The following is a 27554-nucleotide window of genomic DNA, read 5'->3' as shown; positions in this document are numbered from 1 at the left end:
CAAAGTAGACAAGTTAGGTTAAGTAAGATTTATGTTTCCAGACATACACACTGAAAAAACTGTTTTCATGGTGTAGCATGTAATATGGCAGGTACACATTTCACAAACATACAAAAACTATATGGAGGAAAAAAAATGTCCAGAAAACTTACACATCAAGTTTTGAAATGTAATTTCCACGTGATAAGGTTCTAGTTAACACACAAAACTAAAGAGCAGTGACCAGCACCTGAACGTACATCAACTAGGCATATAAATATCTTCAGGAACAGACTAGCACATTACATTTCATTCAAGTAAGTTTAATATTGTGCACCAGAGATCCTGAACAGAGGTCCTGAACAACAGCGGCAGACACAAGAATATCAGAATGGATTTTTAAAATATCTCATTAGCTTTTTTAGTGGCAACATAGCATTCTGCATCAAGAGCTTCATCATATGACCTGCTTGGTTTGTGACTGAGCATCAAACCCTCGATGACCCATTCATATATTCTGTCCAACATTGCTCATAGCCGTTCTCAAATCCATATGAGATTAATTAAGAGTGCATTACCCATTATACTGTACTAGTGAAACTCCTTCCAGAAGCATTTGACAAACAGGTTTGCTATGTTCATCCCTTTGAATTTTTCCCACATAATTTATATGCATCCACAGCACAACCTCACAAACATACCATTCACAAGTGGCTTAACCACAGTCAAATGTTAGTTGTCTAAGCCTTCAAAAATTCTCTGTGTATTCACAGTATAGTCTAGTGTAATGTTCTACCAATAAGTAAATAAATAGAGAAAAATAAAATGGAAATGACATGTCTGCTCTCACATATTATTGATATGTGAAAAGGTTACCAAATGGTTCTGAAGTACTGTTGCAACTGCACATGTATAAGGTGATATTAAAGCTCACTATTCAGAACATGCTTTGAATAATAAACATGAAACACAAAAATGCAGACCTCAGTACACTTAATTGTTTCCTGTTTTTGAAAGGGAGATTTATCCGGGTTTTTGAAGGCTTAAATGATATCTCACTGGACTGGGTTTAAGCCTGAGAAATGCATGAATTGTAAGTTTGTAAGTACTGACACTACTGGGGAGTTTATCATTCTGTGCAATTACAAATGATGGTGAACAACAATTTAAATAAATTATGGGTTTAAAAACAGCAAACCTGACCTTTAATAGCCCACTGATGGTCAATTCCAACTTAATCTCCAGGAATTTACATTTGTAATTGTTCATTGTGTGTCTCTCATTGTCACTCGCTCACTCACTCACACTGGTGATAGTTGCAAAGATGCAAACTATTCTAAGACTGCAGCAAAATGTGTTAATGAACTGAGTACAAAATGTCAAACAGAAATATATGTAAAATGTGACAGTACATATTTTACCCATACCTAGCCACAAAGAAAATAAAAACAAATGTAATTATTTTCTTCTTTTTTTATCAAACACAGTGAATGCAAAGCAGCACAATGCAGATGTAGTGTAATGGAATAAATACAAGAAGTGCTAAATATATGCAGCACAAATTAGCAAAATAAACTGTACAATCACAATGTGGTCTAAAAAGCTACAACAAAAGGGATTTTTTAAAAACTATTATATATATATATATATATATATATATATATATATATATATATATACACACACACACACACACACACACACACACACACACACACACACACATACATACTACATACATACACACACACGCACACACACACGCACACACACACACACACACACACACACACACACACACACACACACACACAAAATATCAACGTGGATCTATCTTCCACCGTTTTACCAGTTTGTGCAATTATACTGGAGGCCTTGGTGCCACTCAGTAGTTCTGCTCAGCAAAAATACAGAATGTAGTGCATTTCATTCTTGTTCTGAAATGTAAATGATTTATCTGACACAGCTCCCATTTGATTTTAGATGCCCCTGGCATCATCCATCGTGACCATTCCAACGGTCTTAAAAAAAAAATCAAGTGGACGATCTGTTCCTAAAATAAAACCTTGATCTAAGAACGACCATTTATGTGAGATTAACAAAAAATTCACAGAGCGAAGGTTAAAGTTCTAACCGATGTCAGTAGCAATAAGAAAACAATGGTTAAGGTTCTAACCAATGTCAGTAACAATAAGAAACAACTAAAATGGTAAAATCGTACTGAAACATCAAGGTTTTTGTTCTCCTGTACAGAAATCAAACCCAATCCATACAGTACCTGCAAATGGTAAATGCATAATCATATAATACAGCATAGAGCCAATGACAAAGAGCAATGACTGTCTATATATTAAACTGTACACATCAGAAACAATTGTAATTTGGTAGCTCAGCCAACAGAATTAAACTCATGTAAATCAGGTATTAAAAGGTGCAGCAAACGGGTCTCCTGGGAGAAATGGATGAAGCTATCACCTTTTAAAATCAAGTAATAATGTCCTGTAATTGAGAAGATATCTTTACCTCAACTATAGTCGAGTGTACAAGCGCTTGATTTTACTGAAAGTATTGTTCCTTGCTTTCAAAAATAAAATACAGCTAGAGTTCTCCACAGCTCAGCTGTTCTGACATTTTGCTTTTGTAAATGAAGAATGGCATTCCTGACAGGCAATAGCACCCCCTGCAGGTGTATATATATGCCTGGAACCTTTTAATTTGTTCATATATGCCATCATGCGTAATAATCAGTGAAAACCAGTAGCTACAAATTAGCTTAATCATATTTGCATAATGCTGATCTGGTGGGTATTAACCTTCACTAATTTTTAGCAATGCTAACATTTTTGATTAAAACTATACCTTTATAAAGGCAGGTGAGGAAAAAAAAACATTGCAGGCATGCTCATTGAGCTTCTGCATTTTTAAATATTGTTGAGCAGGAAGTGTTGTTTAGTGAATTAGAGCTTAGGGTTTTCATGTTCCAATGGATTGGCCATAATGGTAGCTCTACACTTACAAAGCAGTACCCTCTACATTCTACATGGCGGCTGTTGCACAGGACGCCCACACCCACCCATCCAAATACCAATGGGAGAGAGCCACACTCACACAACATGTAATTACAGTCCATACCCGATAAATACTATCGTCTGCCACTTTAATCAGACTGTAAGATGACGGACCCAATGCTATTTTTGGGACTAAAAGTTAATGGTGCAGGTGTGGAATGAGTGCTGGGCGGTGTTCTCTTGCTGCCAACGCTCAGTGTTATTAGGATAGTGCCGCAGGTCTGGCTGCTGGAGATGTGACACTTACCACTGCAGTCCTCGAACCCAAGCCTGCGAGAGCTGTGTCATCCCAGCCCCACTCCGGAGGGGTGGGGGGGGTGGGGCCCACATGCCCCCAGGGTTCCATGAGCCTGGCCTCACAGCTGCAACTCGTTGGCGATCTTGCAGGCGATGTTCTTGAAGGCAATGGATGTGCCCGATATCCTCTTGAAGCGCACGCCGTTGAGTGAGAGGCGGGGTAGCTTGCACACCTCCATCTCCCATTGGACCAGGCTGTCCTGGCGGGCATCGCCGTGCACGCAGAAGAGCAGGAAGCGTTCGCGCTGCTCGTAGTCACAGCCATTGGCGTCCAGCACCTTACGGATCTCACGCATCATGTCGCCAGGTTCCATAGATGATGTGGTCTTCATGCTCCACGTGAAGCGCAGGGAGCGCGGCTTGGAGTCGCGGCCCTCCTCCCTCGACTCGGCTGATGTGCTCCTGCGTGCAAGGAAGGTGAGAGTTAGTGAGTTCTCTCTCTTTTTTGCTGCAGGCAGTACACAGATTTGACTTTAATGAGATATGGTCAGTTTGTCAAGAAGAGGTACATATTATAGGAGGTGTAATTTATCACTGACATGGGGCAAAAAAAGAGTTTTGTTTATGTCTTAAGTGTAATGTGGACGGTTTGGGGAATTAAATTCCTAGGGCCCAGTATTGAATAGAAGAACCCCTTGTTTAGCATCACTAGTAAAAGTAAAACCAATTTTGAAACACAACTCACAAGTCTATATCTATGTGTAGTGTTATAGGTTATAAATGAAAACATTGAAAAGTTATTACCAAATATAAAACTTTAGTGTTAGCATTCAACTAGCTAGTTAAGTTACACATCAACTCCTTTTGTTGCTGAGAACCAACTGACCATACATTATCTGCTCATCGTCCTGCTTAGTCCTCCATTGGGACAATACGTTGATTGATGCAGGAATAAGAGATAACTGCATAATGGTGCAAACCTTTAAAGGCTAGCATATTTTGTGTTTTTTGGCACAAAATGTTTCCATATAGCTAGTTAGTTAGTGTAAACACAAACCTATTAACCTGAAGCAACAGTATCATGTAGCAACAGTTTAGAGTTAGATGTAAACTACACATTTCCATTTATGGTAAAAGAAAAGGGAACGGAACCCCTTGTGAAATGACAGATTTAATTGGCTACGATAAGTAATTGCAAGTGTTGGTAGAATGACATGAGAGATGAAACAGTCACAGGTCTCCACTTTGAACGCCTCGACTGACAAGTCTGCACTGAATATTCTACAGAAGCATGTACTAAAATACAATGAAGAAAAATTTTAAGAACACTATAAGCTCAAACAGGAGTGTCCCATCTCTGTCAACAATGGCAATACTGTACAATTTCATATATAGAGACCAGCATATGACTGAAACCAGTAAAACATAAAAGACCATATATGATTTTCCAGAATTTCTTTATAGACATCTGACTGACCGAACACTGTGGCTCTGCACACATATGTTCCCAAAACCTCACCTTGGTGTTTCTGTCTTGCCACTGGTCTCTCCTTCACTCGGTGCCCTCGAAAGCAAGCAGAAAATACAATTTATCACCATACTGGTTTCACTGGCACACACACACACACACACACACACACACACACACACACACACACACACACACACACACGCTGTGCAAAACAGAGAGATCCACAGGGGTCATTCAAGACTATGCCTCCCAAGTCTCTCGTAGCATGGCTCTACAGAGTAAAATGCCGTGCTTTAAAGCAAACAAACAAACAAAAACAGGGCGGTGTAAGGGGTGACAGGAGGTGGGTGATCTGGGCGTTTCCCTGGGCCACCCAGGGGAGGTCCACTATTGAGCCTGTCTGGTCAGGCCACTAACCGTGCAGACTGGAATGGGCTTTTTGGCTACATGCCGGGTAACATGTTCATGTTGCGTTTGGTGCGTACAGGAGGTAAGAGCCTAAGTCTGTAGGGGATTATACTAAAAACCAAGAGAACAAAGTAGGGTTTAATTCAAACAGGTTTGGGCAGACTGTGTGTAAATGAGGCAGGGAACATTTCATATTAGCTGCCTACCTCCTGGAAATCCTGAAAGAAAGAGCTCTAGAACAGAAGGAAACAGGGGGCGGTAAGGGCCCTCTGCAAGAACGCGCTGAAGCCCATCTCTGCCACTCTGACATCTAGTACTGATCAGGTACTGATATCCTATTACTGATCATATATTGTACTCCTACATTATTTGTATATTATTATTATTCTATATACTAATAGTACCTTGTGCAGGTTCAGAATTCAGCATGTCCAATTGCACTTCAGATGTACAAAGAAGAAAAACAAGCTACCTTCCATAAAGGTGGAAAAGGCTATTAATGTTCATGATATAATAACTCTCTATAGTCCTGGGGGGCTAGCTAGTATGAGTAATAAACTGCAATACTTTTTAACAACCATGTGGCAAAAAATTTGGCCAGTACAATTTATTTATGAATTTGTTAATTTGGAGTTGAATGGCTGTGATGGTGTTTTTAATTGTGATTAAAGGAATACTTCATTCAAAAATGCAAATTATTTTATTGATAAAAGAAGATGTGGAATGGCTAATTAGCATTATGTTGCTAAAGACATACTTGAGCTGTAATTAGCATTATGCAAGTACAATAGCACTAGGTGGCGCCCTCTACCCATATTAGCATTGTGTGAAGTACTGCCTTTAAGCCTTTAGGAATGTGCAAGAGGTGGAGCAGGAACGATGGCTGGCTCAATGCACGAGCACACGGTGCGGGCGGAAGCGCAATCTCCATCATCATCGCGCAGCGGCTCGAGCCGCAGCTGGCACTGACCTGCGTGCAAACTTGGAGGTGATCTTGCTGATGATGCCCGTGGAGGTGCCCCTGCGAGCAGGTGCCAACGCGCCCGTGTCGTGCGAGAGTGTTGGCGAGGCAGGCGGCCCATTGTACGTGGCGCTGCGGCGGTCACGCAGCTGCGCGCCGTGGAATGTGCTGCGGCTGGTGGTGCCACGCGGGAAGCGTGTGCGCTCCGGGGTGCTGATGCTGTGCGCCGACGGCGATGTGGAAGGAGGACGTGGGCTGGAACTGGAACACAGCCGGGGGAGGGAAGTCAGGGTGTGGTGATGAGTTAATGGCGTCTGTAGCAGGCATTTGGCATCACAACTACAGCACATTACTGCTAAACTACATAAGAAGCAGAAGCTCAGAGGCCTGTTTTCCACTGAAGAGCCTTAGACCGTGTCAGTCTGCCTCGCCTACTTACCAAGCACCAAAACATATTTTCATTAGCATCACTCAAAATAAATTAAAAATTAAAAATTAGCATCAATATTTCAAAATGAAAAACATGCAACATGCAAAAGCTTCTTATCCATAGAGCCTGAGACACTTAGCACTGCAATAAGCTACTTTTCTGCTGGGCCTGTTTGCTAGCATGGCCCAGTGCTACAAATGTGAAACACATACAGCAACCCCTGGAAGGACTAACACTGCATCAACATAAGAGATTATCCACAAGCAAAAAGGCAAAGGTGGCTCATGCAGCTCACGTGCAGCAGCTCACGTGCAGCAGCTCACGTGCTGGGCATCCACGGGCTTCCCTTACCTTGCCTTGTACTCGCTGTTGTCCTCTATCGGGGGCAGGACAGTTTTGGAAGAGGAGCTGGAGGCGGACATGCACTTGATGTGTCGTGGCCTGGCAGACGCCAGGGCCGTCGCCGTGACGCCAGCCGACACGGCGCTGCCAGAGACCTCAGTCAGGCTAGGTGGTAGAGAGTGGGAAGTAACAGAGGGAAATGGGCTAGACAAAGGCCAACACACTATGATGCAGGGTGGCTGGTATGAACTACTTAATCTTCCCTGTCTTTCAGCTAATAAAGTATTTTGGGACATCCATATCATCTTATTTGTGTGACATGTCAGAGGCGAGACACGAGGCAGGATACATGTGCGAGCCGGGTTTATTTCATAAGAAAGACAGAACCGAAACCAAATCCAACAAGGTTGCAAATCAAAAGACAGGAGTTACTGGATTTCAAAATACATATAAACATCAGGGAAGAGAGAAGATGAGATACTTATGACTAATATAGAGAAACGAAGAAGAAACAAGGAACGCCTGATTACAATTATGGGAATAATAATTACAGGGATAATGGCACATGGCATATGAACAAAAGAGAAACAAAGAACACATGGCACAGGGCACCATGGAAACGAAAGACAATACAAACAGCACATACAAAGTTTCTGCATTATTGATGCTCTGGCTGAAGCACAGGAGACAAGGGGAGGATGCTAACCTGCTGTCTTTGCCGTTGGGGACGGCTGAGTGGCGGTCGGCTGAGCGCTCACACACATACGTGTTCCTGCGAGCCATGCCTCCATTCGTCTACAAAAGTGGCAGAGGGGAGCGAAAGGGAGTTAATGTCATGCCATTGGGATAGGGTCATGGGCCTCCCTGCTCCCTGCTGCCTAACGAGGTCTGAACAGCCACGTGGCAGGTTAAGAGGGACTGTGATCAGGGTGCGGAGGTCAGAGAGAGAGAAGGCAGTGAAGACAGCGAGAGAGAGAAAGAAAGAGAGAGAGGAGACAGAAGAAAGTGGCAAGAGGAAAAAGGTTAATAAAGAACTGCTGACTGGTGAGTATTGGATGGCTTGGCGAGCTTGTGTAAGTGCTGTGTCTTGGGTAACTGGGGCTAGTGTGCTGGCATGAATTAGGCCTGGATTGTGGCCAGACTGCGGGGGCTCTTACTCCGGCGCCGGCAGCTGTCTTCCTCCTATCCTGCGCAGCCAGGGGTGACGGCGGTGCGTCGGCCTTGGGGGCGGAGCCAAGCAGTTTGCGTGAGCTGTCCCATTCATCCTTCTGTTCGCTCTCCACACCACTAGCTGGGGCGCGCTTGGTGTAGCCCATGGCTGGCGGGACGGGGGGACCCACTGGGGTGACACGCATATATGGAAATGCATGTGAAATCTAGCCCTATGGCATGCTAGATACATAAAATAATTTTAAACAAAAAGTTTGAGCAATAGTCTACACACTTTCACGTACCAGAACTCGCATGCGAATTCATAGGAGAGCAGCCGCTTACAGACTTAAGGCTCAATTATTCATTAAAAGAGATGAAATATTAAAATAATTGAAAGCCAAGCTAAGCTAGCATACTTTAAAGCCATTCCCTCCTCATGCTGTAAGGCAGGCAGTCAGCCAGCAGGGGGTGCCAAGCACACTGTGACCGCACACAGAGAGCTGGAGAGGGAACTAGGACTTTGTTACTTTACTTGGCTGTATGTCATCCCCACCATGATCACTGAACCGCCGCTGCTGCTTTTGATTGGCTGATATGCAGCGCTGGACCTTGGAGTGAGCAGGGGATTGGCTCGTGCTGCTGTTGATGTCACTGGTGGGGCGGGGCCTGGGACACAGGTTACTGTTGGACAGAGACTCACTGCCTTCAAACTAAAAAGAACAAGACAATGAAAAACTTAAACTATAAGCATTCATATAAAATCACTTAATTGAAGAAGCACTAGTATATTTGTGTTGATGGGGTGAAAAGTGAAACTCCAAGATCTGTGGGGGACACTGCCAGCCAAGCATAATGAATAAGTGATAGGCAGTTGCAGGGCAGCACCTGGCACTGGTGCTCTTGGCAATGACTTGATACAGCATATGGAAGCTGTTAGATAACACCTGATAACAACAGGAGGCCACAGCAGCAACATTTTATGTTAACCGGCAGGACCACAGACCTGAAAATCTATTTATATTTTAGTCTGTCCATGCATTTTTATTCCCTTCTGTTCATCTATCAGTGTGTCAGTCAACAAATATATTACTCACTCACTGAATGAATGAATGAATTAATCTTTCTCTATAAGAACAATGCCTAAATGCGATCCATCCTGAGCTGTAACACTTTGCCTCTAGCAAGCAGGAGTATGCGCAGAGAGGACTTGACTCTCCCTGGAAATCAATAGTGCATTTTTGTACACTGCTACTATCATCACTTCACTGAGCTTGCTCAGACTAAGATACAACACAAAACACCCAGCCAGGCAGGCCTGCTGAGACACAGCTTATCGCAACTGTTTTAAATGATGGGGGCTATTAAGCCGTTCTTGAAGGCTTGGTCAAACTAAACATCTAGCGCTCTATGTAGCTGTATGCTAACCAACGACATTAGGCCAGCTTTTCCTCCTCGCCAACTATGTTAGCATTCTTCGTCTGAACTATGTCCTTAATATAAAGGTCTGAGTGTGCTTTGGCCGTTTGATGCATTTCAGACAACTTCTTGACTAGCCGTGAGAGAGGCCTCAACATGTAAACCAGCAGCAAACTGAACGTACAAGGTCGTAGTATGTGAAGCTGTCATTACTGCAGTGATAGTGTACACACTGCCTTTCTGGTGCACACTAACCTCTGGAAGTTTTCTGCCCAATAAGAGATAAGTGGCCATGACCTCATCATACTTTTGTCCCATGAGGGCCTCTGTGATCTCATCCTTGGGGAATCCCATAGTCACCATCAGCTCTGAGGAAAAACACCAAACTAAGATGAGCTCGGGGGAGAGAGTGCCATTTTAAGGAATCCTCTACCCAGAACCACAACCTTAATGGAATATGTCACCCAAAATGCAGGAATTTTAGAAGCATTCCTTTAAATGTGATAAGAGAAGCAGCATTAGCAGCCTCTGGGCCAGTGTTGAAGAAAAAGGTAGGCCAGAAGATTACAACACCCATGCTGATTGGAAGATTGTGAAAACACTCCATTTTGACCTTACTGACAATAAATGAGGTTTAATATAATCTCTTGAATTTGGCAATCATGCAGCACCAGCAAAAAAAACTTCAAAGCGCCCCTCTGCTCTTAGTTGCACAAACCTTGTTAAATTGAATTTTTAGACATTCCCAGACTATTCAGTGCTTTTTGTTGATACAAATGGATTTCACAGGAACTACAAGGTTTTAAATGTCTGGGAGTCATTTTTTTGAAAAGAATGTTTCCTTTCAGCATGAACAGACAGTGGCTGTGTTACTCTATTGATTAACAGTGCTTATTGTCTGCTTGAAAAGTTGGGGCATTTGGGAGGCACTCACCAATCCTCTTGGTGTCGTTGAAGTCAGGCTGTGGCTCTGAGTAAGGCTGCAGCTCCTCTTCCTCGTGGCCCACATTCATCCACCTGTCCTTCATTATTTGCTAGTGAAGCAGACCAGTCACAAGGTTAAACCTGCTGCTCATAGGTGGGCATTGGGGCAGCGTGAGGATCTGGAGAGGGGGAGATAGTTGGTGAGCTACCTCCAGACTGCCGCGCTTGACGGGATTCAGCACCAGGAGCCTCTTAAGGAGGTTCTCGCAGTCAGTGGACATGTAGAACGGGATGCGGTACTTCCCTCTCAACACTCGTTCTCGCAGCTCCTAAAGGACAAGGCCGAGGGAGGGGTGAAGGAGTACATGACACACACACACACACACACACACACACACACACACACATCCATCCATCCATAGACACATCCACAAAGCCAGACACACACATATACACAAACACACACAGACACATCCCCACACACAGACACAGACACTCCCACAGACACAGACACTCCCACAGACACAAAGATATGCACGCAAACCTACACACATGCAGACACACATGCATACATACAAACACACTCCACATCTAAGCCTCAGCACAGATTGAGAAACCTGAGGTGAAGCATGGAGCTGACCTTCAGATTCTGTCCATCAAAGGGCAGCGAGCCGCTGACCAGTGTATAGAGGATGACCCCCAGGCTCCAGACGTCCACCTCGGGCCCGTCATACTTCTTGCCCTGGAAGAGCTCGGGCGCAGCGTAGGGTGGGCTGCCGCAGAATGTGTCCAGCTTGCTGCCCACCGTGAATTCGTTGCTGAAGCCGAAGTCGGCAATCTTGATGTTCATGTCGGCGTCCAGCAGCAGGTTCTCCGCCTTGGCGATGAAGGAGAAAAGGAAGTATGGTGGTGGGAGGGTTGCTTGCTGACCTCAAAAGCATGCTGAATCCGGCTGCTCATGCTAGCAGTGTTCTGCCTACTATGTGTTCTAAAACAACCTAGCAGCACATTATACCAGTCTTGCACAGCAGAATTAGATTTTGTATTTTATATGCATCTTGTACAATACAAACATAGCTAAAACTCACCTTCAGATCCCTATGCACTATTCTCTTCTGATGGCAGTACTGCACTGCAGATACGATCTGAAATACACCAGAAACACATTTATAGCAACTTAATCTGAAGGGCATCCCAGATATCAAGGACAGATATCAGGCTGTTGCAAAATGTTGCTTGTAGTGAAATGAGACACAAAAGTGATGTGGCATATGGAATACTAGTGGTCTGTTACATTAGAGCTCCTATTACCATCTTTTCTGTGAGGCTATAAGAAGCATGGAGTATTTGGGTGTCTGGTGCAAGGCAACAGTTAGTATTCAAAACCTAGAGAATTACACTGAAAAGGTCAGTTAGCAAACGCTCACAACACAGAGATCAGCTGTTGCTGCTGTGTACAGCATGAGAGAGATTATGAGTGTGTGTGTGTGTGTGAGTGAGTGTGTGTGGAGGGAGGGGGTGTGTGGCAGATCCACACACACACACACACACACACACACACACACACACACACACACACACACACACACACACACACACACACAAACACACACACAAACACACACACACACAAAACCACACCTGCACACCCTGCCCCAGGCTCATTCACTGTCCTTATTAAGGCTAACTGCTGCCCGTCACGGACAGTTTCACGCACGACCGACTCACGTTTCCTCTGCGCACACTGACTAATGATTCCATGAGTCACAAGGAACAGAGCTGCCACAGCAGAGGAAGCGGCAGCCACGCAGGCTCACGCCGAGCCGCGGGTCTGTGGCTAATGACTGACCCCAAAAGGCAGAAGACAAGCCATGTGAGTGACCAACTGCTTTTTCTGCATCTCTTTAAACTGGAGCACATTTGTGTTAGTGTCACTAGAGGTCAGCCTAGAGCGAGAAAGTCTCATTAAAAGGCCATGCTTGCTGCTGTAAGTGGATCTGTATGTTGTAACAGACATACACACACACACACTTACCTGCCGAAACTTTGCCCTGGCTTCTTTCTCCTTCATCCTGCCATGGGCCACCAAGTAGTCAAACACCTCGCCTAGAACAGAGAAGCATATGGAGGCCAATGCCAAAGCACTCAGGGGCCTCCAGGGGTCAATACAGTTTTAAGGAAAAAAAGGAATAGGTAGTTTTCTTTTGGTTTATTCATATGAAATTATTTCTGCAGTTCAGTGTTTATAATAGATACCATCCCAGTTGCACAATAATTCTACTAATCTGGGGGAGCAACGTCTGCATGTCTACAAGTCTTTCAAGTCATTTGACGCTTGAAAGTGGAATCTTCTTGAACCCCCTGCTTCAGATTCCACAATGCACAATGAGGATTTGGATGGGAACCTCAGGCCTGGTTTCCTGGACATGGATTAAGCTCTGGACTAAACTGCAGTGCCAATGGTGAGTCGCGACTGGAAATTCTATACAGTCTTAATCTAAGTCTGGGAGACTTAGTGGTTGGTGTCAGATCTGCAGTGATTGGACAGGTTTATAAATGCTTTTGAGAACACAAAATACTGAAGCTATAAATATTTATTCCCTGTAATAAATGATTGGCATACTTAAAATACAGAGTACAAATGCATAAAATACAAATGCATAAACTCACCTCCACTGGCATATTCCATTATTAGATAAAGTGTCTTGTCCGTTTCAATTACTTCAAACAACTTCACTGCAAGATTTGAGGAAAAAGATATATTTTATATGCATGAAAGAGATCAACCAAAGAAATGCAATTAAATGCAAAAGCTTGCAATTTTAACAAAGGACTAATTAAAATTATTTGTTCTGATCACCCTATAAAACGTACAGTCATAAAACTGAAGATAACCAGGATCTAGTACTATACATCACTTTGGGTACAGAACTATAGTACAAGCAGCTCAATCAAACCACTTATGTCTCACACGTGTAATGTACATACCTATATTTGGATGATTCAATACCTTCATTATTCGGACTTCTCTAAAGAGCTGTTGGAACAAACAATGAAAAATTACTACTGTTGTCATTGTACTGCAAGAAATAAAGTCTGTGATAAGGGGTGGAACTGATTAATTTAAATCTAAATTTACAGTTTACACATTTGGTAGACACTCTTACCCAGAGGAACTTACAAGGTAAGCAAATATAGTGTTAGGAGTCTTGCCCAAGGACCCTTATTGGTAGAGCATAGAACACTTCCCCATATCGGGATAGAGCCCTGATGATCCCACAGGAGCCCACTACACTATACCAACCACATAGAAATATCAAACCAGGCCTAATGGATAACCTTCTCAATGCTGTGCTGATGTTCATTATTCTCAGTTAAACCTTTAAACACTTCACAGACTAAAAGAATCAAAACGATCAGTGTCTAAAACATGTCTAAGAGAACTGGAGAACACTTTTGGCTTTGATGGGACACATTTCTCCTCCTTACCAGTCGTAAGTCAGAAACACACAAGTCAGCAGCATACAAACACTGGCATATGTACAAAAAACCTGAGAAGCAGCTTCCTCAAGTTTGTGCACAAACTTGTGCACCAAACCATCCTCCCCTGCTTCATGAGATCGCTACAAGCTTCTGCCTTCAGCCAGCGGCATCGCCATGACAGATGTACAATGAGCAAACTCTGAGGCAGACCCAAAAGGAGCTCAGCCCAAAACCAGGAGGGAATTCAGTGAGAAGTGAACTAGAACAGGACAGCCATGGAACAGCTGTGGAACAGCCGTGAAGACCTAGAATAGGAGGCTGAGCTCATCAGTGTAACAGGATTTCTGAAAGTGCCGGGACCAGCCCATGTGCGACAAGGACTGGGAAATTCCTATAGGGTACGGATAAGGGGAGGAATTGACATATCCCTCCCGACACGGCAGGGCACGAGAACTCGTAGTACACATGTGCACCTATTCCAGTTCTTTATATTGGATGGCATATATGTCATCCTATCAGAGCAAACTGCAATGGCCTCTTAGGAGTTTCAACGAATCTTAATATAATGCATTAAACTGTATATGATTTCAGTAGTGTATTTAGTTTTTTCCTGACTAGTTGTATAATATTCTACATGCAGAAGAAAGCTAAAAAGGTCTAGAGTTCATTTTAGATGTGTCAGTTGCATATGGATGCTGTTTTCACTCAAAAATAGCACCAAAGAAGTGTCAGTGCCAGTAAAGCAGACTACCAGATGGCAGTAGCTTCAGGGTGAACTCCACACTCACTAAACAGCAAGGGTGAACTCCGCACTCACTGAACAGCAAGGGTGAACTCCGCACTCACTGAACAGCATGGTAAATTCTGCACTCACTAAATAGCAAGGGTGAATTCTGCACTCACTAAATAGCAAGGGTGAATTCTGAACTCACTAAATAGCATGGTGAATTCTGAACTCACTAAATAGCATGGTGAATTCTGAACTCACTAAATAGCATGGTGAATTCTGAACTTACTGAACAGTCATCTTGCAGCAGGACTATGACCCTAGCCATTCTGCTAAAGCAACTGTGGAGTTTTTCCAGGGCTAAAAATAAAAAAACAAACTTCTTTTAAAGGCCAAGTCCGTCACCCAACCTGAACCCCACCAAAGACATCCCAGACTTCAGACCTTTCAGATAAAGATTTTGCAACTATACTTTCCCCATGAATACCTTTAATTATTTAAACCACTTACTCAGCTAAATGAGTAAAATGTTTAAATGTTATTTAAATAACTGACAATAAGTTTTTTTTATTGTTATGACAGATTATTGTTTTTTATTGTTATGAAGATCAGAGAGTGTTGCAATGCAAGACAATTTCTCACTATCCAGTTACTCACTGACAACTCTAACAGCTAAATGCCATACTCACTTTTACATTACATTTACTGCTTCTTTATGAGCCATCATTATGTGTCTTGCAACTTTTAAAAACCACAGTATCTCCACTTATATCTACTCAGACATTTTACATTTTGATGCCTTGGGATTAAGGTTTAAATTACAATATGCATTGAACGCAATTTGTGAGGTAAGTGATGAATGTGCCCTTTCAGGAATATGTGCCAGATAATACTATTAATTTGTGAATGTTTAACACACACACACACACACACACACACACACACACACACACACACACACACATACACACACACACACGGTTAAACATTTACACGTTAATAGTATTAGTAGCAAAAAAGTGTTTCTGTGGCTATAGCACTGCTTATGATGGCTTTCCTGAAAAACAGAAGTGTTCCCACTCTCTCTGCACACTCTCTGTGTTTGTGTGTGTATATGTATGAGTGTGCATGTGTGTGTGGTGAATGATTGTTCCTACGCATCTCCCAAAGTGTGTTCTAAATGTCACCACAGACAAGGAGGATCACAAGAGACATATGCATTAGGAAAGGAGAGAAGAAGAGACAGAAAATGCTTAAACAAAAGATTTTAAAAAACTGGTTTGAACCTAAAATAATTGGCTGGTCTGATTTGCATATGTAACTAGCCACACTAATTGATTCTGACTTGCTTGGACTGGAATCCATATTAGCCTTTTGGACTTCATAATGACCAGCATTCTTAAAATGACCATCTTAGGCAGCAGTCAGGTGTTTCTGATCACTGAGCTTTCCAATGTGGCAACACGTGTGTGCACACTGCTTTATAACAACACGTGCGGACAAACTGCTCCATGACATCACGTGCATGCACACTGCTTTATAACAACAAGTGTGGGCACACTGCTCTATGACAACACGTGCATGCACACTGCCCTATGACAATACGTGCGTGCACACTGCCCTATGACAATACGTGCATGCACACTGCTCTATGACAACACGTGCGTGCACACTGCTCTATGACGTGCATGGACACTGTTCCTTGACAACACATGCTTGCACATTTCTCTTTGTCATCCTGAAGTCCTTCAATGCTCCTACTATCAAACATTAAAGATGGAATTTATGAAACTGTAGTACATAAGTTTAATTGCAGCATTATATCCGTTCCCTGATTTAAAGAGAACTATATCAGTCCTGTAAACATTGTTCACCTTTTCAGACAATATCAGTGCTTTATCAGTATTCTTTACAAATATTATTATCCATTCTAATACACAATTACAATTTCACTTTTAAAAAATGCAAAAGTACTAGGTATTTGTACACAAAGGTAACTGATAGATGAATGTCATTTTCATTGATTTGTACAATCTTATTTGACATCTTCAGCCGTCAACTCTGTGATGGACTCCTGAAAATATGACTGACCCAGACACTGCCTGCAACAATGTGCAAAAATTCTTCACATTTTTATTAACAAAGGAAGTAATGATAAAAAAAGTAGACACACAAGGATATGTACACATACACACACACACAGGGTACATATCTATAAATACTGTGCAGAAGCATGTGAATGACAGGCCTTCTGCAATACTTTTGCAACACACACACACACACACACACACACACACACACACACACAGAAAAAGAATGCCTGCTTCAGAATCACAGCCTCTGTATTTTTCACAGTTAAAGTCCCAATCAAGAATTATGGACAGGCTGGTTATTATTAATGAAACAGCGGTGGCATTCAGATAAACAACAGATACAATAGACCCAGCTCCCATGGGCTATAGTAAACGAGGCACAGAGCAGCCAAGGTTGATTCAGCAATCCCTGATTGAGGTTATACAGTAAAAAAAATTGTAAATGTATTTCTGCAGGGTGTTTGTCAATTGTCACCAAATAAACAAGCATTTTGTGCAAAATACACCTTCACAGGCTCTTCGGTTTTTGGTCTATATAAAAAGGTTTACAAGTAAGTGAGAACAAAGTTAATTATAATTCACTAAATCCGAACAGTAAATAGTAATGTAAATAGACAGTACATCCACAACGGTCTGTCTCTCGCTTTCTGTCTCTTATGCACACACTCATGCACACGCACACACACACACACACACACACACACACACACACACACACAGTGCATTTCATAACTGGACTTTTTTTTGGCTCTGTTTTTCCATCACACTAGATTGGGAGGTTGTAATGCAGCATATCAGAATGTTTTCATTCAAATGCATCACAATTGGGTGAATGATGCAGGAATCATGTGCACTAACACACAAACACACACAAAAACCTGGGCAGAAAAAAGAGCTTTATTTACTCCCACGTAAGGAGTGGATGTAGGGAGTGAACAGAAAATTGAAAATATGGACAAAGAGAGAAAGAGAGACCCCTGAGGCAGAGTGGTGTGTCAGAACTCACCTATAAATAACAGCCTTGCTGTCTGTCTTTTACTTTATCCACACTCTCTGCAAACTATTTACCTCAAAATTTTCTTCCATGAAATGGCAACCACATTTGTTTTGCTTTCCTTGACCTCATCATGTCTGATATCTGTCATTACAGTGTTTTCCTCTAGGCTCCTCCTACATCTCTATGACTATATAATTTATTTTAAAATTATTTATATTCATTAATTTAGCCCATACTCTTATTTAAAGTCAAAATGTTGTCTTCACAAAAGCTCCCAAGGTCTGCTGATGTTTATGCCTGAATGGCTAATGCTGAATGACAGGTTGAAGGAGTTCAAAACTGCAGCCATTAGAGAAACAGGCTCCTCCTTAGAAGGGCTTCTGCCATTGGCTGAAACAAAACGTAGGCAGGCTTCCATGTTCATGGATCATTTCATGGATCATTTCATTGTTTAGCCTCAATTCCATAGTTCCAGCCTTCTTGATTACTGTTTGGAACTACTAGTTTTTTTTTTTTAATTGTGTATGAGAGAAGCATACTTGGTTCAGAGCAGCATGGTAATGCAGTAATAATAAAAGATGTCTGAGAGCTAGCTATGAAATCCCACCTCCTAGTCAGTACCACCTTCTCAGATGTTACCTGAAAAAAAAAAAGATTTGTGTGTTACATACTTGATCTCGGAGGCAAAATCGCTGATAATCTACAAAAATGGACAGTGATGTGTATAGCCCTTGAAGCACTAAGTCATTTGTACGGGACACCCAGTGAAAGTGATTGAACTTGCTTTCCAAAACAACCTCTGCAAATCCCAAATGAGGCACCCAGCAGATGCAGGTGCTGCCATCACCTGAACATCACGGCTACGTTTCACCATTCTTAGTGAATGTGCCATTGGCATGGACACGTTATATAGCAATGGCTTAACTACAGTGCAGTGCGAACAGCCCATTGATGTTTCACTTCTAACCCATTTCCCACCGTCCCTCAGGAACCCCTACACTAAAAATGGCTCGTAAAACCCACGGCAGAGTTTGCTCGAGCTTCTCGCAGCATGTCGGGGGTTTTTTTCCCCCCTGAGGCGGTATCACGTGGGAGGTAAAAGCTGAGAAGAGGCTGATGTGGCGGGGGAGGCTATTGGGGGGGACGACTATTTTTAAGGAAGCAGTCCTAAATGCGCTGGGACACCACACACAGGCTGCTGGGCACACTCCGGAGGCAGCAGGGAGTGATCCCGTGCATCAGCCATAAGCAGGCTGCTCTTGGGCCTGTGAACATGACCTTGATGCGTAATTGGTGGATGGGTCACGACCGTAGAGTCTGCCAAAACTTTAGAACCTATGCATACAGTGCGTGGTATTTAAGATTAAAAAAAACGGAATACACACACACACACACACACACACACACACACACACACACACACACACACACTTTGCCATTCTCCTTTAATTCTGATCTTGTCTGCCGGGAGTTACCAGAGTGCATTATGACAGGATTTCATTCTTATTTTCCACTGTGTACAGGTTTAAAGGTGCAGTCAGCGGCCTGAGTCTCTAACTTGAGTGGCAGCCCTGCATGATATTTCCTAACCTTCTGAGCAGTGAGATCAGGGACATGACAACCTCCTCTGATTCCCACACCCAACTCCAAATTTCAGGAGTCAGTAGTAATACAGCTAACTATATTTACCCAAATTGACTGCTTATAATGTGAATCAATACACCTGTTCTGGCTCAAAATATTTTAAAATATTTGCATTTGAAGAAGGAAGCATAAAAGTATAACACACAAGAACTAGCGGGAATGCTCCACATATCTAATGTAAATAAAAATGATTTTACAAATCCCAAATTTGCACCTCAGACCATTTGGCAGGCCATTTGACTTTAACACAGAATTCACTGTTTCAGCCTAGCTTAAGTGACACTTTTCGTTTGAAAATGAAGGTCTTCCTTACCGGTGGTCTCTAATGTGGTCACTGGGACTCGAGCGCTGTGTGCTGTGGTAAATGATATTCTGCCAGGTGCCATGCATAGTGCCCAAAAGAGCCAGCTGGTGGGCCTGGGGTTTCATATGACAGTACCTACACCCACATCCGAACCCACACTGACACACACACACACACACACACACACACACACACACACACCCCTTGAGATACACATACACACCACACGCCCACAACCACACATGTCCATAAGCACATACTTACACACACACGCATGCACGTGCACACGCAGATACCGCATCATTTGAGATGCCATTTCTTAAAATGCCATATTCATTGTCATGAACAATCAGTGCAACCGCACACAGCTTGCAAAGATACAACTGAACAGCCAATTGTCCAATTATTTGAAGTCCCCTTAAACCTTGGATATAGTAATTGCCCTCAAATTAAAGGTCTTCATCTTAACTAATTTAATGGTCATTGTGTCACTTCAAAACCAGTGTGTTAGCATGTATGTACTATACTGGAAAAGAAACACACCAAAATGTCCAAGTATTCAAAATACACTTCATGCAGTGGAGGAATACCTCATTCTGTTTTGCCTCCGTAAAGCATTTTGCCAACACTTCCAAAATTTTCAACTGGTAAAATATCACCTCACACCCAGAAACCCCTCAAGTGCATTTAGCCCAGAGTAGAGCATTATTCTAGTTCTGCTGATATTATTGTCGTTATTGACTCAAAATAAGTCAAAGTCAAATTTAGTTACATAGTGCTTTCTGTTAAAAAGCAGCTTTTCAAATGTTCGGGTCTAGGTCCCTAATGAGCAAACCAGTGGAGACAGTGGAAAGGAAAAGTACCTGGGCAAAATTAAGGAAGAAATATTGGGAGTACCAAGACTCAAGAGGTATTAAACAGTCCATGCTATACAAAATGTATATAAGCTGTTCAATTATGGTCTGATCATATCCATATGACTTTGTTCAAATCATTTAGTAGTAAATATGTCAGTGTGAACAGTAAGTGAACTAGGACTAAAATGCCACACCGTATAATTTTTTGCTATGGTCTGGACCAGGGTCAACCTACAAAGAGAAACTAACAAAACTGACATTATATCACTTTCAGACATATTATCGTAATGAATTGACCAGGTATTTCCCATTTGTCTTCTATGCACCCAGCCAAACACAGAAAAAACAGTGATTTTATACTGAAAAAAAAGAAAAAAAAATCAAAAGACTACAATACATGACCTCTGAATAACATCCCCCACAATTTTCTAGGCCCATCGACTAAATTCTCATTCAAGAGTCTAACTTACCTTCCCTTAACCCAGCCAAATGAACGCCACTAGGTTCAGTATCCCCCCTGTCCCTGTTAATCTTCACTTTTCCCTTAGTGGTAAGCTGTGGGTCATGACTCAGCATCCTGGTGAAATGCTGAGCCTTTGACAGGTATTCCTGCATTAGCATTAGAGCAGCATGCAGCACGCCCACCTCTCTGGTCTAAGAGCAGCTCGTTTAAAATGGTGCACGGAGCATGATGGTGGGCGAGGCTGTGACGCCAGGTCAGGGTCATCGCTCCCAGTCCAGCCGCTGCGATTGACTCACAGGGCTTGGGGGTGGGGGGTGGGGGGGATGCAGGGATGTGGACGGGGCATGTGATGGACTGGCTGGAGTTCATATAGTGTGGCACGTATAATATGTAGGATCTGTGGGGTTACATTTTATTTTAAAAGTATAAACTGGATGCAAGTGGTAAATGGAATACCAGATTCTTACCACTCAACCTTCTGTTGGTGCTTGTAAAGCAGCATTCAAAAGTTTGAGATGTAAAATTTTAAAGTTTGAGTTGGAAAAGGCTAGATACATGTTTTGTAAACAGTGCTGGGAGAAGGGCAGATGCCCATTAGAAAACAGCAGGGCCTAGACAACACAGGGTCATCAGGTCAGCTCAAAAATCTAAATACTTTTATGCAACAAATCTTGATAAAAATTATGATAAATAGCAAGTAAAGCTTGTTTACTAGTTAATACAGTAAAACATTGTGGTCAGCAAGTTGCTCTGAAAATGCACTGTTCTCCTGCCAGTGTTAATTACTTCGTGTCACTGCACAAGGTATTTCTTTCACAAATGGTTCTAAATTACAGAATGATATCACTAATGGATTTCAGCTTTCACTCTCTTCCCTCACTCTCTGCACGCTCTGGCTTCTTCCTGCACAGACAATGCCTTGCAAACCTCAGACCATGTGTTCACACCTGTATATTTCTATGTATGTATAAATGTATGTGTGTGTGTGTATGTATGTATGTATGACACCACCAGCGCAATGCACACACAAAGGCACCACCAAAGAAAAGAGATCTGCAATTACCGATAGCTCACGCAGATCTCACAGTGAAATCAACTAGCATCAGCACATGTGTATTAGGTGTCTGAGAAAACCTGCCTGAAAAAGCAGCCTTTCGGTCTGAAGTCTTGTCTATGTTTACAGTGAATTCCTGTCAGTCACTTTATGACACTCTCCTCAACAACACTTTAACTCTGCCCCCATCTGGTAAGGGTCCCGCATCACCAGGGACTTGTACTGTGTGGGGAAAAAATACGCTCTTCTGACAAAAAAAAATCCTGACAAGAAAGAAACTAAAACAAGAATACACATCCGAAGCGCTTTTCCAAAATTGAGAGAATTGTGTGTGCAGGGAGTGAAGTTGGATGTAGAATATCCAACATTCGTCCTGGACAGGTATGTAGATGGAATCTGTATATCTCAAACTTTTTAAGTGACAGACTTTATATAAATAATCAAGCAGATAAATCTATATCACTTAGAGAACTAAGTAAAGTAATACTTTTGTGTGAACTCCTTTCAAAGAAATATATGTAAAGCTGGTCGACTGCATTAAGCTTCCTTGCAGCTAATTATCTTTGGTTATGATCTATGTTTAAATAATGAAGCATTATTAGTGAACAGCCCACCTCATTGCTAGAGAGTGAACTGGTACTGCTAGTAGAACTCTACTGGCATTCAGCTAAATGCCGTAAATGAAAATGTAAAATGTCTACTGGTCACCTCAGATATGGGTGTGGCTTTGTGTTCATGGCCAGGAACAGTAGGTGGATCCAAAGACTAAAAAAAAAAAAAAAAAATCCTACCAGTGTTGTGTTCACCTATTTCTCTGATTGAAGTGCAGTTAAAACAGCTGTTAAAATAAGCTTTTTAAACATTACAATTCTTATTTTGATCAAATAATTAGAATAAATATTGTGTCTCATGTCATTTAAATTATGTAATAGTTATATGTAATAGTTCATTTAAAGAATCACAACACATCTCAAGTCTTCCGTCATGCCTACCACTTGTGTGTTCGACTAATTTTGTTCTGGGAAAAACCCTGCATTCTCACTGTAACTCATTTCCTGTTTCACTATATCATCTAAACTTCAGCCCTGAAGTGTACCACCACCAACACTAACAAAAATCGTCTCTGAAATATACAGTAGCATATAAGGTGGAATTCTGTATTTGTCTTTGTATGGCTATAGAACTAAAAGTGAGCTCCTCTCCCTTCCTACGACTCAAAATGCAGGAAGATAATGCAGGAAGCAAAATGTAGGAAGGCTTAAAGAGGAGAGAGAAAGGCAGAGTGGACCCAGGAGCTGAGTGAACAGCGCACAGCTGTGACTCATAGCGCATATGTCGTGGCGTACTGCAGGCATGATGACAGACCCGGTCTGGTGCTGCTGAAAAGGTCCAGTGAGGACAAAGCTCCGGACAGAGCAGTCCTGGGTTGCCTTGACCAGTCGTGGTCGGCTCACCGGTGTGCTTCATTCCCTGCCTACCTGGCTGCCTGCTGGGGAGCAGAGATGGGACCTCCGTGGTCAGCCCCCGAGGCTTAGCGAAGAGCTGCCTAAGGGCGGTGGTGGCCTGACAGTCCAGAGCAACCGTTCTCATCCCAGGCTTGGTGGTTTACATTAATTGGTCTTGAGTCATAAGTTATTGTAAGCCTTCGAAAACATTGCACTTCCACTTCCAGAAGAAAAAAATGTCCAGAAGAAACACAAAAGGATACAAGGGAATAGAAAAAAAGAGAGAGAGTGGGAAGAACAGGAATGTTTATATCACAGGATCCACAAAGCTGCAAAAATAGGTCATAGGATAGAAGCTGTGGAATGCTTCTCCCCCGAGCCTAGATAGTCGAGAAATCATCAACAGTTGCTGCAGTCTAGTGTCTGTGGCTTCTTTGCTATTCTGTGGGGCATGTTTCCTTTCCGGAACTGAACCTGTCCCTGGCACGCTGCAATCCTACAATCACAGCCCAGCTGCTCTCGGACACTCCATGGACTCATTCAAGAAAGAGGAAAGCGTTTGAAAAGATAATTGTTGTTATTACGCCATCAATGCACAATATGAAGGGGGGGGATTGAGGTTTTCCTAATGCATTCTGTTAACATGTGTATGGAAGCAGTGTGGGTGTGTGTGATTTGTAGTCACACTGATTATTACACAATTGGCAAAACACTGAACTGCCTTATTCACACAGCAGAGTTCTGGATTGTAGTGGTTGACCTGAAGGCTCACTACCTTTTATAGTTTCACAATTCTGTGCCACATCACATCGGGCTTCGTCACCAATGGACAATGGTAGGGGGAGTTCAGCCAAATTCGCAAGACTCTCAGGGAGCAGCCAAGGTACAGACGCAAATCCTCCTCTTCTGCCTGCTCTCTGCTACCTATTCTCTGCTGCCTTCTCTCATAACTGGCAGACTCAGTAATGAATGGGCTGTGTGGCTATTATTAGCAACTTCTTGAATCTTGGATGTGAAGCAACAAAAAATGCCAACCTTTGTTGTTTCCCACTTGAAACTTGCTCATTCTGCTCTAATGCATGAGCAATGCAGTGTGATCGAGGCAAGCACAACCTCACAGATGCGTTTTCACTTACACTTCCATGTTAACGGTATTTCAAAACCAAGGGTCCATCATCTATATACATGTGCATGGTACCACACAAGCTTTTCCACTAGTCTCAAACTGCAACAAGCGCGACTTTAAACAAACAGTAACAGTTGACAAGTTCAACAAGTAAAATTCATCACTAAATACAAGATGATGGGACTAAGTACAGCAACGGCACAAATATGGATTGCTGTAATTGGCATCTGAAAATGGCATCTGCTTCAGAGCTGACGCCATCCTCTGCCATCAATGGTTAGTGTGGTGTACCACATGACAACCCTAAAGCAGCATTAATATGAAAGGCACAGAAGGGCACGTTCCATTACTGCTTCTCGGGGTCCGAACCCTGGGTGCAACAACGACAGAGGAGCTCCATTTAGCCCGAATAAATGCTGGCCACTAGAAGATAATGAAATTAGATATCCTGCCGCTCCACAATGCTGGGTGCAAATTGTGGTGTTTCAGACACTCAGCGGGGTAGGAGTGGGGAGACACTTGATGGTCCGTTTACGCGATGGAGTGCAGCATGTCTTTAATGGCACCGTGATTAAATGATTTCATCATTTGTGCGATTGCCATTTAATTCTAATGGCCAGTTGTGATTGAGCAGAAAAGCATTGTTATTTGAAAAGGTCTGGATCGAGGTTGGCAGCTTCACTGAGCTTGTTACGGGAGGCTGACAAGAGGAGGACATCAAATGAAACGGCTGTTGTTCAATCCAGCCAATCGACAGAAGGAAGCCTTACCTTTTGTAGGCTAGTGGGGTTCAGCTGAGTTTTGTCTATTATCTTCACAGCCACCTGTGTGGGACACAAGGAGAATGGTTACAGCTTTTCAGCTCATGTCAAAGGTTAAATATGAACAAATTGTCAAGTTAGTGAGGCCATCTAAGCGCATGTTGCATGGGAAATGTTTCAGACACATTTCAGAGATGTATATTTTCATGCACTGTAACATACTGATACAAGGCTCTGTATAAGATCATAAGGTTTAGTTATTGTCAATGTCCGTGGTAGGCATGGCCAATGGATGCTATGTCTTCCAAAGTGTACTACATGTATTTGGTCTTGACTGTAAAGCCTTCCTCTAAGCCAATTGCTTATCTCTATTTCATTACAACCAACTGTCGGGATGAGATATTCAGACCATATACCAACAAACAGCCGATGTCAGCATTCTATCAGACTTGGAATTCGTTCTGCAAAAAAACTAACACTCAAGACTATTTTGATCTGTGGTTTGTTAACGCTTCAACAAATGCGAAATTTCAGTGGCCCGCACAAGGACCCAAATGTGTTATCTCTGTGTGATTATCACGCCTCAAAATCTTGCCCGCACATATGCACTGGGCTCTTGAAACAAGACATGCGATCTGTGAGCAAGGCGCATACAGCTGTCCCACAGAGACACTGGTTTGAACAACACAGCAGGGGACCTGAGATTGTGCTAACGGACATAGCTGACAAGTGTTTAGCCAGATCTAAATTAAATTCAGTTCAATTCAGTTTTGTTTACACAGTGCTTTTAACAACAGATGCAATCTCAAAGCAGCTTCACTGAAATGGGTCTAAGCCACTAATGAGCAAACCAACAGTGACACCAGAAAGGTAAAATTCAATTTGATTAAGGAAGAAAACTTGGGAGGACTTGGCTCAAAAAGAAGCCCATTTTCCACTGGCCAACACTGGACAGTACTGTGTATTCAAAATAATAATAATAATAAATGGAGACAATTGCAAAGGAATATTGCCCACAAGTGTAATTAACTGAGAGGTCACAAAACATGAGGTTTCCACTCCCATGGTTAAAGGTCTACACTGCCAATGCTGTTCAATGGTAAACTATATTATGGTTACTTGTGTGATAAACCCCTCAAAGTGGGTGTCTCATGGAGAGAGTCCTGCATGTTCTCCCCTGGAGAGCAGGAGAGGAAAAGGTTGGATCAAAAGACACAATGTCAGGTCAGGGCAGCAGAAATGGAGATTATGGCCTCGATTATGCTGTTAGAGATGTTACAAATTAGTTTAAAAGCTCTGTTCATAATATTGTGTTTGTGAAATTCTATTTGCAATATACAGTGGGTCTGTGTATCATGATACACATTGCAAGTATCGTATTGTGACACACCTGGCATTACCCAGATCTGTTGCAGACCATGTATCTTTGGATTATTTCAGTGCCAGGTCTGGGTGATTGTGACGGTCTTCTTCCTTAAATGTGAGGACCAGTGCTAGGTTGAGGATGAGTTGTTCATAGACAGTACTATCTGTGTGGGGTTGTATACACACACACACACACACATATATATATATATATATATATATATATATATATATATATATATATGAGTGAATGAGAGAGAAAGAGAGATAGAAGAGACAGAGAGAGAGCAAGATATAAAGAGTGAAAGGAAGGAGAGAGAGTGTGTGACAGAGCAAGAGGCATGATGTGCGCAGGTGGCTGCTATTTTCAGCTCCTCTTAGGTGGGCAGGTGAGCAGACAGAGCGCTCTTCCTCTCCACAGTTTCAGCCTACGGCAGCCGAGCTACTAACGAGCAGGAGCAGAGCAGTCCTCTGTGTATGTGTGTGTGTGTAAGAGAGAGAGAGAGAGAGAGGCCTACTGGATAATGAGCCTTCATGTCCACATTCAGAGTCTGGCCACACACTCTCCCTCTCTCTTGCTGCTTAACAATACTTGCTCCAAAAGATTTAAAAAAAAACAAAGTACCTAAACGTCCACCTCGGGCCATCATGTAAATGGCATTTCACGAGATGCGCGCGTATGTTTATGCACATTGAGGTTAATGTGCTCTGACAGTAAATAATTTAACCTTGGCTGGCCAGAAGGGTGACGAGCATGACGTGGTGCATTATTCATGGGGTTGCCTATACTGGCTCACATGCTGATTGCCCTGTGTGGTCAAACGGTGGTGTGGTACAGGGGCTGTTA

At 42.6% G+C, this 27554-nt stretch overlaps 1 protein-coding gene and 1 long non-coding RNA gene across 6 annotated transcripts in view; one reads left to right on the top strand and one right to left on the bottom strand.

Moving 5' to 3' along the window:
• Positions 1–286: 286 nt before the first annotated feature.
• The window catches only part of LOC113586678 (serine/threonine-protein kinase MARK1-like), a 37192-nt gene continuing 9924 nt past the window's right edge, over positions 287–27554 (bottom strand). The window contains exons 3-18 of one of the 5 annotated variants that reach the window (XM_027024988.3): positions 25352–25405; positions 13377–13425; positions 13059–13124; positions 12424–12494; positions 11477–11533; positions 11029–11265; positions 10598–10717; positions 10399–10498; positions 9720–9832; positions 8581–8758; positions 8054–8235; positions 7603–7691; positions 6906–7061; positions 6134–6385; positions 4804–4848; positions 287–3746 (exon numbers count right to left, since the gene is read on the bottom strand). In XM_027024988.3, the coding sequence (XP_026880789.2) occupies positions 3404–3746; positions 4804–4848; positions 6134–6385; positions 6906–7061; positions 7603–7691; positions 8054–8235; positions 8581–8758; positions 9720–9832; positions 10399–10498; positions 10598–10717; positions 11029–11265; positions 11477–11533; positions 12424–12494; positions 13059–13124; positions 13377–13425; positions 25352–25405 (2112 nt within the window). In that variant the 3' untranslated portion in view covers positions 287–3403. Of the gene's footprint in view, positions 3747–4803; positions 4849–6133; positions 6386–6905; positions 7062–7602; positions 7692–8053; positions 8236–8580; positions 8759–9719; positions 9833–10398; positions 10499–10597; positions 10718–11028; positions 11266–11476; positions 11534–12423; positions 12542–13058; positions 13125–13376; positions 13426–17326; positions 18328–25351; positions 25406–27554 lie in introns of those variants that run through there. The other 4 variants (XM_027024989.3, XM_081714501.1, XR_014123829.1 and 1 more) reach the window with 4 other exon arrangements.
• On the top strand, positions 12007–17159 carry LOC145657893 (uncharacterized). The gene is made up of 3 exons (XR_014123831.1): positions 12007–12261; positions 12759–12850; positions 16651–17159. It is a non-coding gene; the product is annotated as an uncharacterized LOC145657893 (long non-coding RNA).

This window comes from Electrophorus electricus, chromosome 5, assembly GCF_041902795.1.
Source record: "Electrophorus electricus isolate QZ-2024a chromosome 5, ASM4190279v1, whole genome shotgun sequence".
NCBI lineage: Eukaryota > Metazoa > Chordata > Actinopteri > Gymnotiformes > Gymnotidae > Electrophorus > Electrophorus electricus.
This window is presented reverse-complemented; position numbering and strand designations above follow the sequence as displayed.